Source organism: Mycetomoellerius zeteki, unplaced genomic scaffold, assembly GCF_001594055.1.
Source record: "Mycetomoellerius zeteki isolate Tzet28-1 unplaced genomic scaffold, Tzet1.0 scaffold158, whole genome shotgun sequence".
Classification (NCBI taxonomy): domain Eukaryota; kingdom Metazoa; phylum Arthropoda; class Insecta; order Hymenoptera; family Formicidae; genus Mycetomoellerius; species Mycetomoellerius zeteki.
The window spans coordinates 1,346,524-1,360,235 of NW_017256532.1; the positions used below are offsets into that span (position 1 = coordinate 1,346,524).

The 13,712-nt window shown below is 32.8% G+C and overlaps 1 protein-coding gene and 1 long non-coding RNA gene across 6 annotated transcripts; one reads left to right on the forward strand and one right to left on the reverse strand.

Moving 5' to 3' along the window:
- Positions 1-2,565: 2,565 nt before the first annotated feature.
- Positions 2,566-6,962, forward strand: LOC108721029 (uncharacterized). Its single transcript, XR_001936550.1, has 5 exons — positions 2,566-2,584; positions 3,128-3,517; positions 3,708-3,758; positions 4,256-4,377; positions 6,886-6,962. It is a non-coding gene; the product is annotated as an uncharacterized lncRNA (long non-coding RNA).
- LOC108721028 (carbohydrate sulfotransferase 5) lies at positions 5,594-13,680 on the reverse strand. Of its 5 annotated transcripts, none has more exons than XM_018445339.1 (8): positions 13,613-13,680; positions 9,737-9,864; positions 8,776-8,832; positions 7,722-7,855; positions 7,414-7,649; positions 7,129-7,327; positions 6,857-7,036; positions 5,594-6,685 (listed from the first exon to the last, which is right to left on the reverse strand). In XM_018445339.1, exons 2-8 carry the CDS (start codon positions 9,854-9,856, stop codon positions 6,364-6,366), a joined length of 1,248 nt encoding a protein of 415 aa, XP_018300841.1. In that variant the 5' UTR covers positions 9,857-9,864; positions 13,613-13,680; the 3' UTR covers positions 5,594-6,363. The 5 variants fall into 5 exon arrangements, with proteins under 5 accessions (XP_018300841.1, XP_018300839.1, XP_018300838.1 ...); XM_018445337.1 differs by lacking the exon at positions 13,613-13,680 and adding an exon at positions 11,340-11,455 and having other exon boundaries at positions 8,785-8,832; positions 9,737-9,880; XM_018445336.1 differs by lacking the exon at positions 13,613-13,680 and adding an exon at positions 11,340-11,455 and having other exon boundaries at positions 9,737-9,880.
- Positions 13,681-13,712: the final 32 nt, after the last annotated feature.

Sequence of the window (13,712 nt, forward strand, 5' to 3'; positions counted from 1 at the left end):
AAAAGCTCAGACCGTTTTTGTACACCTAATAATAGAAAGATGGAAGAGCAGATTTGCGACCTGTTACAAATTTCTTCTCCAAATTGGACGTTTATGTAAGTTATTTGTATTATCACTTAAATTTAAAAAGTACATATTGTTTTGTAATATTTATGTAATAAATTTTTATATTATTTATTATACAAAACTTATTAAAATATTTATATTAAAGCCAGTTTCCAGAGATTTATATTAAAGCCAGTTTTTCCAAAGATTTTCAGCAAACTTTATCACGAATAATGCATGAGCTAATGAGAGCATTTAATTTTTCGTTAAAAATAATTTTCATAATTATTCTTTGCCAAAATTTAGAAGAATGGAGGCAAGCATCCTCCTTCCCTCATGTGCTTCCTTTTATTCACATACATATATGGATAATATTTATAGTTTTTTAGTTCTTATAGGTTTTTATATTGTAAGTTAAGACCATCTTAAGTATGGTTTTAAGATATCATAAACCAATCACAAAATCATATTAGCATCTTAAGATATTATTTTAGACAGTCTTAAAATAAGAACGGACTATAGCAGATATTCATAGTCTGTTTTTATTTTGAGATCATCTTATGGGCTGTCTACAATAGGAGTAATATTGTGTAGTAAGCTATAAGAAATTGACTAATCATAGTCAATTATTCTCCTCACATTTAGCTGTCTACAGTAGGAGTAATATTGTGTAGTGAGCTTTAAGAAATTGACCAATCGATTATTCTCCTTACATTTAACTGTGATTAGTCGATTTCTTAGGGCTTACAACTTACTATACCATATTACTTCCATTGTAAATGACCCTTTAAGTAATGTCTTAAATGCTAATACTATTCTGTAATTTATAACATTTTAAGACTATTAAATATAAGAACTGACTATGAACACCGACCATATAAATAAATTATATGATGGATAAATTACTGCCCCAGTCTGAGAACTGTGACTGATTCAGTTGACTGATAAAATTGTTTCTATTTTATTTTTTCATCGATATATTATAGAAAGAATACATTCTAATGTATATGTATTTCATTTATATAGGAAGATGAAAGAGCAGATTGTGACCTGTTACAAATTTCCTCTTCGAATCAGGCGTCTATGTAAGTTATCTATGTTGTCATTTAAATTTAAAAAGTACAGAGTGCTTCCACAACATACACATCAGTAAGTCGAATTGCCTATCTGTCTATGGGCAGAGACATGCTTTACTGGTAATGCAGAATAAGATTAGACCGCAAGCTTGGCAGAGAATGAGACAAGAGAAATTGAATTTTACATTCTGGTATAGTGTAAAATTCAATAATATGATATAAAATATGTATTTAATAATACAAAATAATATGTGACTTAATCTAACATAAATAAAATTTAATAAATATTTATTATAAAAATATATAATTATAAATTTTTTAATATGTATTAAATTTCATTTATGTTAGATTAAGTCAGATATTATTTTGTATTAAATACATATTTTAGGCCGGAATCAGACTACGCATTGAAGATATTGAGGTTGAAGATTGAAGATTGAAATTTGACCAATAAGGACAAAGAAATTTTAGCTCCTTTCGTTTTGATTGGTCAAATTTGAATTTTTTAATCTTCAATCTCAATCTTCAATGCGTAGTCTGATTCCGGCCTTATATCATATTATTGAATTTTACATTATACCCGAATGTAAAATTCAATTTCTCTTGTCTCATTCTCCGCCGAACTTGCGATCTAATCTTATTCTGCAGTAAAGCATGCTTCTGCCCATAGACAGATAGGCAATCCGACTTACTAATGTGTATGTTGCAGAAGCACCCTGTACATATTGTTTTGTAATATTTATGTAATAATTTTTGTCAGTATTAATTAACGATACACGCATGATGAGATAAATAAAACCGCCTACAGTCAATCTGAATGCATGTGACGCAAATGTTATTTCTGACAAATATTAATTTGAATGAGAAAATAAAAAACAGATATACATATCTTAGCGATATATCTTTTATTTTAGATATTCACCTGAAGAATGGATGAATGCAAAACTTAATCATAAGATGAGAAACTATGACCAGGATTCATAGTCTGGTCTTAATTTCAAGACTGCTTTAAGTAATGTCTTAAGATGCTCTTTGATTGGTTTATGACATCTTAAGCATTAGCTTAAGACCATTTCGAAACTTGAACAACGTCTATAAATTCCCCAATAAGAATCATGTAAGTCTAAAATTTCTTAATAAAAGTTTAATAGGAAAGATAACGTTGTATTGTAAAAATTAACTTTATTATCTAAAAAATTAAGACATGATGAATAAATAGTTATCCCTGTCATACGTAAAAATATGGTGATAAAATGATTTCCTGATATATTAGTATGTATTACTGATAACACAATTAAAATGAACAACCTTCAAGAGACTAACAGAAATAATTTTTTTCAGAATGTGAGAAATATGCAAGAGAACGTGTAAGAAGAATTTAAAGATGTTAATATTCATTATGCTTAGCATAATATATTGCAATAATATAATAAATTACACATCAAAATGATATTTTTTACAAAGTAAGAACTGTTTCTTGTTTTTAATATTTCTTGTTTAAATATATTTTTCTAATTGTAAAAGTTAACTTTATTATCTAAAAAATTAAGACATGATGAATAAATAGTTATCCCTGTCTTACGTAAAAACATGGTGATAAAATGATTTCCTGATGTATTAGTATGTATTACTGATAACACAATTAAAATGAACAACCTTCAAGAGACTAACAGAAATAATTTTTTTTCAGAATGTGAGAAATATGCAAGAGAACATGTAAGAAGAATTTAAAGATGTTAATATTCATTATGCTTAGCATAATATATTGCAATAATATAATAAATTACACATCAAAATGATATTTTTTACAAAGTAAGAACTGTTTCTTGTTTTTAATATTTCTTGTTTAAATATATTTTTCTAATTGTATGATGATTATAAATTTGACAAGCATATGTCTGAAAATTCCTTGCTGCTAAACTTTTAAATCTGATATCGAAATGTAATTATTTTAATTTTTTTGTAAAAATATTTTGTATATAAGGAATATTTTGTTTTAATTTCAGACTGATTAATTTGCAATGCGGTAACAATGCAATTGTGTGTGTGCGATCCATATATGGTAGATACTATTTGAAGGTAGTAGTAATAAAGGAAGGAAGAGATAATAGCGTTTGAGCGTTTGACGCTTGCAGTTGAAACTGTTCGAACTACAAAATTTCAGTCACTGGAATAAGAGCGACGGATCTGTCGCTTCAATTGCTTATTTCAACACGTAAAATTATACCTTCGTGATACTGTAGTTTACCTTACCAATGGACTGGAAATTCACAGGAAATGGAAAAGAAGAAAAATCTGAAAAGTTCCTCTTTGATTATCAAGTTATAGAATCTGGATGCCACTATTTACGAGTCAGTTGTTTTTGTCACGGAGTCATACGTTATCACTATTTGAAAGTAAATATTAAAGAAAATACTAAATTACATAAATTATATTAGAGATATAAAATACAAAATATGATGTTATTAACTATACGCTATTCTGAGTTTTTTCTATGATTGGCTCTTGCCCTCGCTGATCTTGTTGCTAGAAAAAAAAGAATTCTCTTTTTTATATTCGATCTTAAGATAACAATTTTTGTTGCAGATGCGTTATCAAATGGGGCATTAGCACTTTAAGAGAATATCTGATGTACAGGTAACAAATCGTTAACATTAATTTAGTTTATATAACGTCTTTAAGTTTTTTTATTAATATTTATAATATGAAATCAAAAGAGATATAAATCATTGCAACGCAAAAAAAAGCTAAAGCCTATTCTACAATGTGCTTTTTGTTTTTTGCTATTTTTTTATATCTTGTCTTTTTGTTTCTTATCCAGTTATTTGTTTTATGCCCGAGATAAAAGTTAACAAACTTCGGAAGAAACAGGAAACACGTAGCAAACGATTGTCGATAAAACAAAGGGGGAAAAAGCAAGAAACAGGAAATAAAGAGCACATTATAGAACAGATTTAAAACTCGTCAGAGAACATTCATGACATTATGTTATATTTTTTAATGATGCTTTTTGTAAATATACGCTATGATGTGTAGTGATAATTAAAAACTTACTGAAATAATGGATAAATAAAATAAATTATAATTAATTTTAGTATATTTTGTTATTTGAAAAGTTTTGTTTTACTTTTTAGGAAAAGAAAATGGAAGATAAAAGGAAATATGGATCGCAGGTGTATGATAAACAAGATAAAATAAATCGCGAATATATTCCATAGAAATATGATTCTTTTATTGGAGAACCTTTACATCTAAGGTACAAAATGCAAAGTAATACGCGTTCCTTTTGGACTAGATACCCATTCCACGAGAAATAGTGTTAATGGTTAATTGTTAGATTGCACCAAGGTATTGCAAATTTGTATTAGCAATCGCGTCGATGACTCGTCAACGTTGTACGTAACGCTATTACCAGATTTCATCCGTACGTACGTACGAGAAACATTACATTAATTTCGTTAATTTTCGTTTCATGCGAAGTGACTGGAACAACGTAAATAATAATTAGGATCAAGATCTTGGCGAATAAAACTGTCCTCCAAATAAAATAAAAGAGGCGGATCGTAATATTTCGTTTCCTAAAATATCCAAACTCTATTATGTATAATATTTAATAACATGATATATGCTTATTGAAATCGATCCTACTTTAAGTGAACGCATGGTAAGATCTGATCGATCACAGAGAGCTGATAATAATTTAACGCTCGGTGCATAACACAAGGACACGAGGAATACAATCTCGAAATTATATATAATATATATAACGTAAATATACTATAATACATAACAAAGGGCGTGCCAGCCAGCCAGGCTGTCCCAGAATAATCAATATATAGCGTGTAAAGATTCAAAAAAGTACTTATTCTAAATCGCCAACGAACAGCTCACGTTATACCTCTATCTTGTATCTAAAGTGTGCAATGCCATTACAACTATGTACATTATAAAAATCACACGCGCTCGCGGGCAAGTTGGTCGCGTCTATACTTCTGTAATAATTCGTCAGCCGCATCGAAGGCCGGTAGAATGGAAACTCATGTTCTCGTCCTTGACGCCGCCTGATCATTTTCTCAAACGTCATAATCGCCATATGAACAAGAGATAAGATCGAGTGTTCCATGGAATGAACGAGCTAATTGATATTGTGTTCGTACTTTTCCTTTCGTGAATCACATTGAATATTGGTAGGAATTTCCCGTCAGACGGCGCAGAAATAAATTTCCAACACTGTCGATGATATTACAAGATACGATTCTAACGTTACGAGATTCAGTTTTCCTTCACAATTTATAGCTAAACTCTTTCGAGTACGATACATTCCTTATTAGATAAATATTTTTCCATACTGTGAATGTATTTCCACGTTCGTAATATAGTACTGTCATGTGCCAATGGCTGCGTTAGTAGAAAAAGCAGCTTTACAACTGTTGTAAGGTTCTTTAATATGATTACACATTTTATATGATTCTTGAATATGATTTATACATTTAGTGAGGAACTAAAGGCAAGACCAATCGTATAAAAAAATTTTACAGTTGCAAAGTCGCTTTCTTTGCCGAACGCAGCTATTGATTAGTAAGTTAAAAAATTAAATTTGGTCGTCTTGTTTTTAGCGATGATTTCGTATGAATCCAAGGAGTGGGTGCACTTTGTGTTCCATAATCGATATAAAAATTTCATTTTCTTATATATGTGGAGTACTTCTTAAAGATGTAAAAAGACACTGTAATGATCATTACAAATCTCTCTTTACAAGCTATCTATAAGTACAATTAATATTAATGAATATATTAGAGTTTATACATTAGACACAAAATACCCTTCTTCTCTCCTGAAAGATTCATAATATTTAGACATTTTGAGTGCACCTGCGTTTGCGCCGATATGGTTAGACATAATTTGTGTCACATGTCAAGCTCTCGGGATTTTACTCTAACACCCTGTTGTTTAGATCGCGTTAGTCATACGATATAAAATTACGAACGTATCTTGTTTCCGTCCTTTCAAAGAAGAGGAAACTTCTTGTCGATAAACCTTCTTAGCGTTCCAAAGTTAAAAATTTCGAAATTTTTCTTTCGAATGTATCAACATTCATTTCCATTACATGGCTATCTTCCTGAGTGACCGCTAGCACCTTTCGCAGAATATTTATATGAACTACGGCACTTCTGACCGTTGCCGTTTGTTATACCGATATACTATACATCATATCTACATTGAGCATGTCGTCTGCCAGCTGTCACAACTGGAGCCGGTAATTTGTGATAGGGTCGAAGTCTTTTTGGTGAGTGGAATTTAAGGCCATCACGTATCCCCACAATCGCATAGCGGTCGCGCATACCTTCTGTATTTCATGAACCTCTTCGAAGTCCAAGTCGGTCCTCCAGTGAAATGGCGCGACCTTGGAATTCCGGAAAGTGCTTGACACACCACCCACATCGTTCTTCGTGTGCGTGTCCAGGAATTTCTTCACGTTTATGTGAAAGTTCAAGCCGTAAAAATTGTAAAGCTCCTGCACGTGCTTATAGGGATCCACGGACAGGTCCTCGTAACGCACTACTCTGTATCATACACGACATTGAACTTGAGTATCTCGTACCAACAAAATTATCAGTAATAAAGTAGGTAATGATTTTAATAAATCGTTTGAAAATTACGTGTAAGATAATTTTTTGTAAATACCGAATATATGGTTCGGAAAATTTTTTTAATGATATTATGCAGAGCTATACCTGAAAGAACGGGGATATTTTTTTGACAGTTCTACTGCCGCGTTGAAATCCGATACCATGTCTGCGCAGACCAGAGCAGGATCGGAGCAATCGGGTTTAGCAGGACACCATTCCCTATGCTTTCTGGATTGCAGAATGCCTCTCGGATCACGAATGAGTAGAACTAGTCGTACACCTAGACTGCAATACAAATGAACACATATTTTATGGTACAAAAGAATATGTTTAAATAAGATCTAATGTTTTCTCATGGTTTTTATATAATTTCTTACTCTTCTTCGGCCAAAAGACTCTCTACCGCATGCAACCTCAATCGCACAAGCTTCATCGATTGGAACGGAAAGAGTCGGCAAAACTTGGAGACGAAACGCGGATCCCAGCAAATGCGTTTATGCGCTTGGCATTGTCGCCATAAATGCGTATTATGATTAAATACCCAAGGATGAGTTTTCCCATAATCCAGGTACCGATCTATTACGATAATTACGATTGTATGCAATCATTAAACGATGCGCCTTCAAGCGAATAGCAATTTAAAGATATGTGAAATTATATACCGAGCTCCTTGTATTCACAATTCAGTAACGAGAGTATCCTTGTCAAGGATTCTTCGGCGAGCGGCGATCCTCGGATTTGCACAATTCCATAGTCGAGCAACGGTTCGTAATGATAAAAATTGGCCGGATGCGCGTTTACTACATCACCGAGGAACGTGCTGCCACTTCTCCAACTCGTCAGAATTACGCTTCTCATAGGTCTACCACCCTTCTCCATCACTAAATCTTCAAGTTTGCTATAAACGGATAATGGTTAAACGTTTCAATTTTCAACAATACGAAGTTATGCTCTGGTGCGTGTAATTTACCTCATATTTATCCCGTATTTTCCGTTTGGATATTCATAATTTTCCATTTCTCTTTTAATCGCCCTCCTTTGTTGATCAACCACCTCTTGAATTTCGGTGATCGTGGCATTGTCCGCGGATCCTGTAATATACGCCTAAAAAGTAAATTAGGATCAATTATTAAATAGAAAATTCTCTCGCTATTTGTTAGCAATATTACATAAATGCAGTATTAAAAGTTATTACATCTTCGTAGCAGGTATGCGATAACATATCCTAAACAAGAATAAACAGAAATAAATTCACATTTTGAAATTTAATCACATAAAAGCAAATTTCTACAGCAGGCCGTTCAATCATTTCATTAGTTTTACAAAGACAAATTTAAAAGTTATATGAATTATATGAGTGTTAGTTTATTTAAAACAGTAGTTATATCTTCATATTTTTATATTTAAAAAATGAAATGTAAAATGTAATACAGATGATAAATATCGTTTATATTTCATAAACAAGCAAGGTAGACATTTAAATTCATAATACAAAAACAAAGTGCGTTAGTAAAAAGCTAACACAAGTAAAAAAAATATATATACCATATATACAATGAATAGTTACATTATGATATGTTACAAAATAATAACGCAATTCAATAAATAAATCTTAGTATGCGACATCATGTAATAAAGAAAGATAAAGTTTTAAAACGCAAATTAATTTTCTTTATTAAAAATATAAAGTATTTCTGTCTTTTTTTTACTTATGCTATCTTATTTGCTTCTATCGGTTAAAAGCAACGTCGTTAATAATATTTTTAAAATATAAATACGTACGTTTTAAGAAGTAAAAATGTATGTTTTATTATATATTAGAATTAATAACATAGAAAAAAAGTTGCAAATAGAAAAAAAAGTGTCTCTGTAAGGACAGAAATCGTGGCTATTTACGCTTTTCGCTATGCTTGCTGTGACAATATTACGATAAGATAAGGCATTCTAACGATAAGTGGCACTCTATCAGCAAACAGTCATTAACAAGTGGTAGCATTTACGCATTCAGATCAATACGTGCATACCTGGCTTACCGTTACCGGCTCTTGGATTTTGGTGGTCCGCGGCCTTATCTCAACATCCTATATCGAGGAAGAGAAAAAAAGCATCGACGTTTTAGCGTTTCTATTGTGCATCTCGCGTCGTGATCGTGATATGAGATAATGATCTTTCTCCCTCTTTCTCTAGGTAGCGTGTTAATGTTTTCAAAAGGATGCAAGTGCGAGCAGTACGATTACTCATACATTGTAAATCTATCGTATCGTAAGAGTGATAAAAAGTGTCAATCTACGCGTAAACATGCTGCGTACCGATCGTGTAACTTTTTCTCTAGAGCGAAAACGTGAAAAGTGAAAAGTTTTTATACGTATGCGTGTACACACATACATTTCCGCCCTAGAAAGTTACACGATTGATCCCCTGGCTTCGATAATTAATCATATTACAGGTGTCTCTTTTGATAACAAATTTCATACGAATTATCAAATATTAACTATTATATAAAGAAGGTGAATTACAACAAGCCCATTGACTTACGTCGATCTGATTTCCAATAAATTGACGTCTCCGATAGAAAATGTTAAACTTTACAAAATGTTTTTAAGCGACCACAGTTGTTCCCCTGATAGCAAACTGACGTCAAAATGATGACCTTTGACATCAAAATAACGATAAAATGACAGCTTGCTACCAGAGTTCTTTGATATCAGTCTATTTTTTTTCATCTGAACTTCTTTCAGATGAAAAAATAGGTTTATTTTGTAAATGATAGCAAAACGACGCATGAAAGGGAGAAAGAAGAGAGATGGAAACAGGGAGAAAGAGAAGTCGCGTGTCGGTTCCTTGTGCGTCACTTCACGTTTAATGTTCAAGAGAAATGGATAAAAAGAAGAGAGTTAGGTGCAAAAGTTAGACTTTTACCGTCAGAAAGAGCGTGTTTGGCGTGACTCAATTTAGAGCAATCCCCACCTCCGAATTTTTACTGACCGATATCACCGGCTGCAGTCGATGCTCAAGGTAGCTGCTGTAGCGCTGGTTAAACGCTAGGAAGAAGATGCAGACGGACGCCAGGGCTACCAGACAATAGAAACTCAGCCGCTTCGACATCCTTAATCCTAGAAAGCGCAGGAACTTGAAAAGACAAAAGATCATTTATGCAGATTGGCGCAATGCACAATGTACGGCGGGGCGAGGAACGCGATCGCGATTGTAAAGGTGTCGACAAGACATTTTATCGGAAAAATATTTATTTATAAGTATTATTTATTGTTATCAAGATAACAATAAATTATTTTTATAAATAATCGTTAAGTGCGATGCACTTGATTATGCATCGCAAATAAGGAAAATAACGGTCAATAATACGAGATTGTTAATAAAAATAGTTAACAATATGTTTACAGTATGTGTTCAAAAATTAATAATACATTTACTCACGTTAAAAAATTAATAATATGAAATAATGTGTATCATACTACACTTTTTATTAATTTATTATTACTGACTTTGGTACACACGATAATTTTCCTTTATTACACACGATGGGTCATTCGTGTCCGGGATCAATTATCATCATTTTAACAAATATACAAAAATTATTAAATGTTTCTTACATATACATCTTTAGAAAATATTTGTAAGGTTGCGTATTTAAAAAAAATTATATATAAATGTTATAACTAATTAATTGATGCTCCTAATTTTTCGAAAAAAAGAAATGTGCAGAACACGAATGAATCCAATCGAGTGTATTAAGAGTTCATTTTTTAACATGATAATAAATACAAATTGTTAACTTCTTTATTTTCCTTAATCCGTGGTTAACGATTTTTTTCACTATTTTTCTAATCCAACTGGGTCACTGATGCCTGATTATGTTTTTTTTCCCCGAAGGGACTCTTTTTCGGACTCTAGAAAAATCTGAAAAAATTCTGGTATACCTACTTTTTCAATATTCAAGAATACGAATGACCTGAAGTTTTTAATTTTTTTGTACGTGTCCGAATTTGAAGCAGAATAATTTAAAATTGAAAATTCGTTTGGGTGTTTATAAAGCCCCGGTTGAATCACGGAGAGTTAAATAACTCATTGATCATTATACGTTCTTTACTCAAACAACATATTGCAAAAACAACGTGATAGAATTTCGTAAATTTACTCGATATTTTACACAATGAATGAACTTTTCCTCGATTATTGGAATAACAATGAAACTTCAAAGTTCAGAGGGCGACGCGAGAAGCGGAAAAAAATGAATATTCAACGTTTTATTTTTCACCGAATGTCCGAAGCGCAAAACTGTTCACAGTAATTAAACGTTACACGATTAATTATACGCCGCGATTAAATGAAAACTCGACCGTACGAATCTGAGTCTGCTCGTGCTTATTAAAAATTTCCTTGTGTAATAGCGATAAGAATTAGCGGTGTGTCCAATTAAATAAAACAACTACAAGGGATAACCTCGGGATAATTTTTTCTTTCTTCTCTGCGGCGATAAACGGGGGCGCGATAAGACACGAGCGCGACGAAACGATCGATAGGAATTAAATCAACGGGCGGCACAGAAACGGGAGTCGATTCGTCTCACCTTCCGCGAAATATGATCCGCTAGATGAGGCCTCGCCATGGCTCGTCGTCGCTTGTGGAAAACGCCGTTCCTTCACCGCGACCGAACACCGGCGATTGTCGCACGTTGCCGCGACGCGGCATAATAGCGGAAAAAAAACAACTGTTTTTCGCGTAATCACCGCGAGCGATATTCCGAAATTCGATTCACGAAACCTCGTCGACAAAACGAAGGCAGAGTTTGTCCCACTTTACATTCTTAAAAAATTTACTTAAATTTCAATAAATATTTATTTGGTACTAACTACATATTTACTTACAGTAAATAAATATTTATTCAATAAAAAAATTATATTTAAATAAAATTAATGATTCTTGTACCAAATAAGTATATATGTTTATGTTTAATAAATATAAGTTAGTATTATTTAAATAAATATTTATTAAAATTTAGTAATTTTTTTCAGTGCACCATCGAATTTTATAGCGAGTTTGCATTATACTCGTACATTATAGCAAAAGCTGCTGAAATACGTGAAGTTAAATGTAAAAGCATATGAATATTTTAATCGATAAAGTACCCGATAATGATATCGTCACGTTATTTAATAGAGTATAGATATATGTATTATTTCATTGTCGAAGTTGATTATATTATGCCACTGCATTAAGTACTTTATATAAGCAGCTATTAATGTGCACTGTGATCAAGTGATCGAATTCACTATTAAATGCGCCGTACACGCACCGAGTCATACACACGTTTAGCATCCAGCTATTTTTTAAAGCCACTCTAAAATTGCGTAAGCATAGTTGTTAAGTGGTTGTAGTTGTAAGAATTGATGAAACACAGTCTGTCAAATATGAAGAGAATATTCAACTCGGTGATCGGTGAATTCTTACTAATAGAGTTGCCATAAAACTGGAAATCACGGAATTGTCAAAGAAATTGAAAATGATCAAGAAAATCTAGGAAAAGACGGGGAAAATTTTTTGGAAAATTAACATTTTTAGCTTCAAAGAAGTTTAATATTTGTACGTCACACTTATGCTGTTTTGGAATATTACCAACTTAACAATTAAACGTAAGTGTCAGCACTTAACAATGTTAATTAACATTGCTATGTTAAATTGCTCTCTCAACGAAATATTTGAGATGGTTTCTAAGTCAGAATAAAAATACAAAAAATTTCAAAATATAATATTATTGAGAGCATTAGGAAAAAAATCATGAAAAATTTTATTTGTAGATCAAGGAAAAGTTAAGGAATTTTAGGATGAGGAATTTTTTATGACAATTCTGTACACGGAAATGACGATTTTACTAAAGTAGGTATCTAAAAATTTAGCTAGATACAGATCTGAAAATAACTTTGTTGAATCACTAAAATAATTATGTGACGCTCAAATTGATTACTAAAATGGCAAAATTTTTAGCATTGCTCATCATGCTTGATTTTCCTACGTAATTATTTATATGGTCCAATAAAATTATTTTCAGATTTGTAAAATAAATATATCAATTAATAGATAATGGACCAAAACTAATTATTGGACGAAATGATAAATTTTTTAAAATATTAAATTCTTAATGATAAATAGAACACTTTAAATAAATTTGTTTATAAAAATTGAATAAGACGAATTTATTTAAGATTGTACGTATCACTAAAAGCTTAATATTTAATATTTTTGTTATTTTGTCCAATAATTGGATAATCATTCCCACTAACCGATACATTTACTTTATCTAGCTAAAATTTTAGATGCTTCATCAAAATCGTTCTTTCCGTGATACGTTTACGCATAAATGCAGAATGGGTTTTACGTTTCGCGCGTTCGCGAACATGAGAAGAATTCGCGTGTCGATAATTCGGAGCCCCACTGAATTCACTTTCCTGCCGTATTCCCGATCGCTCGTTCGTCCGCACGAATGGGGAAGGTGGACCGGCTTGTTTACGGGATGATCGCACGTGCACGAGCAACGCGTTCCGGGAACGGTGAGAAAAACGACGTCGTTTCGAACGGACGCGACAGTGGCTGGCGCGCGCGAATCACGATCACATTCGTCTTCGTCGGTTGCACTCCCTCGCGAGGCCGAGTGCGGCGGACACGCTTCTCCATTTCGTTCCTCGATAATTACGCGGCGATAAGCACCGACCACGAAAATTCGTGAGGGTCGGTGGCGGAGGAGGAGCAGGATGAAGAGGAGGTGGAAAAGGAGGTGGTGGCCACGCTCTTTATCGCGTCCGCCAAATGCAATGGAATTCTCCCTGTCTCTCTTTTCTCTCTCACCTCGGAATCGTGCTCGTGCACTCGCTGCCGTACATTCGGCCAGCTGAATTCAATCACGACGCTGGAGTAACAACGGGAGTCGCAGCGACGAGCCGCGGGG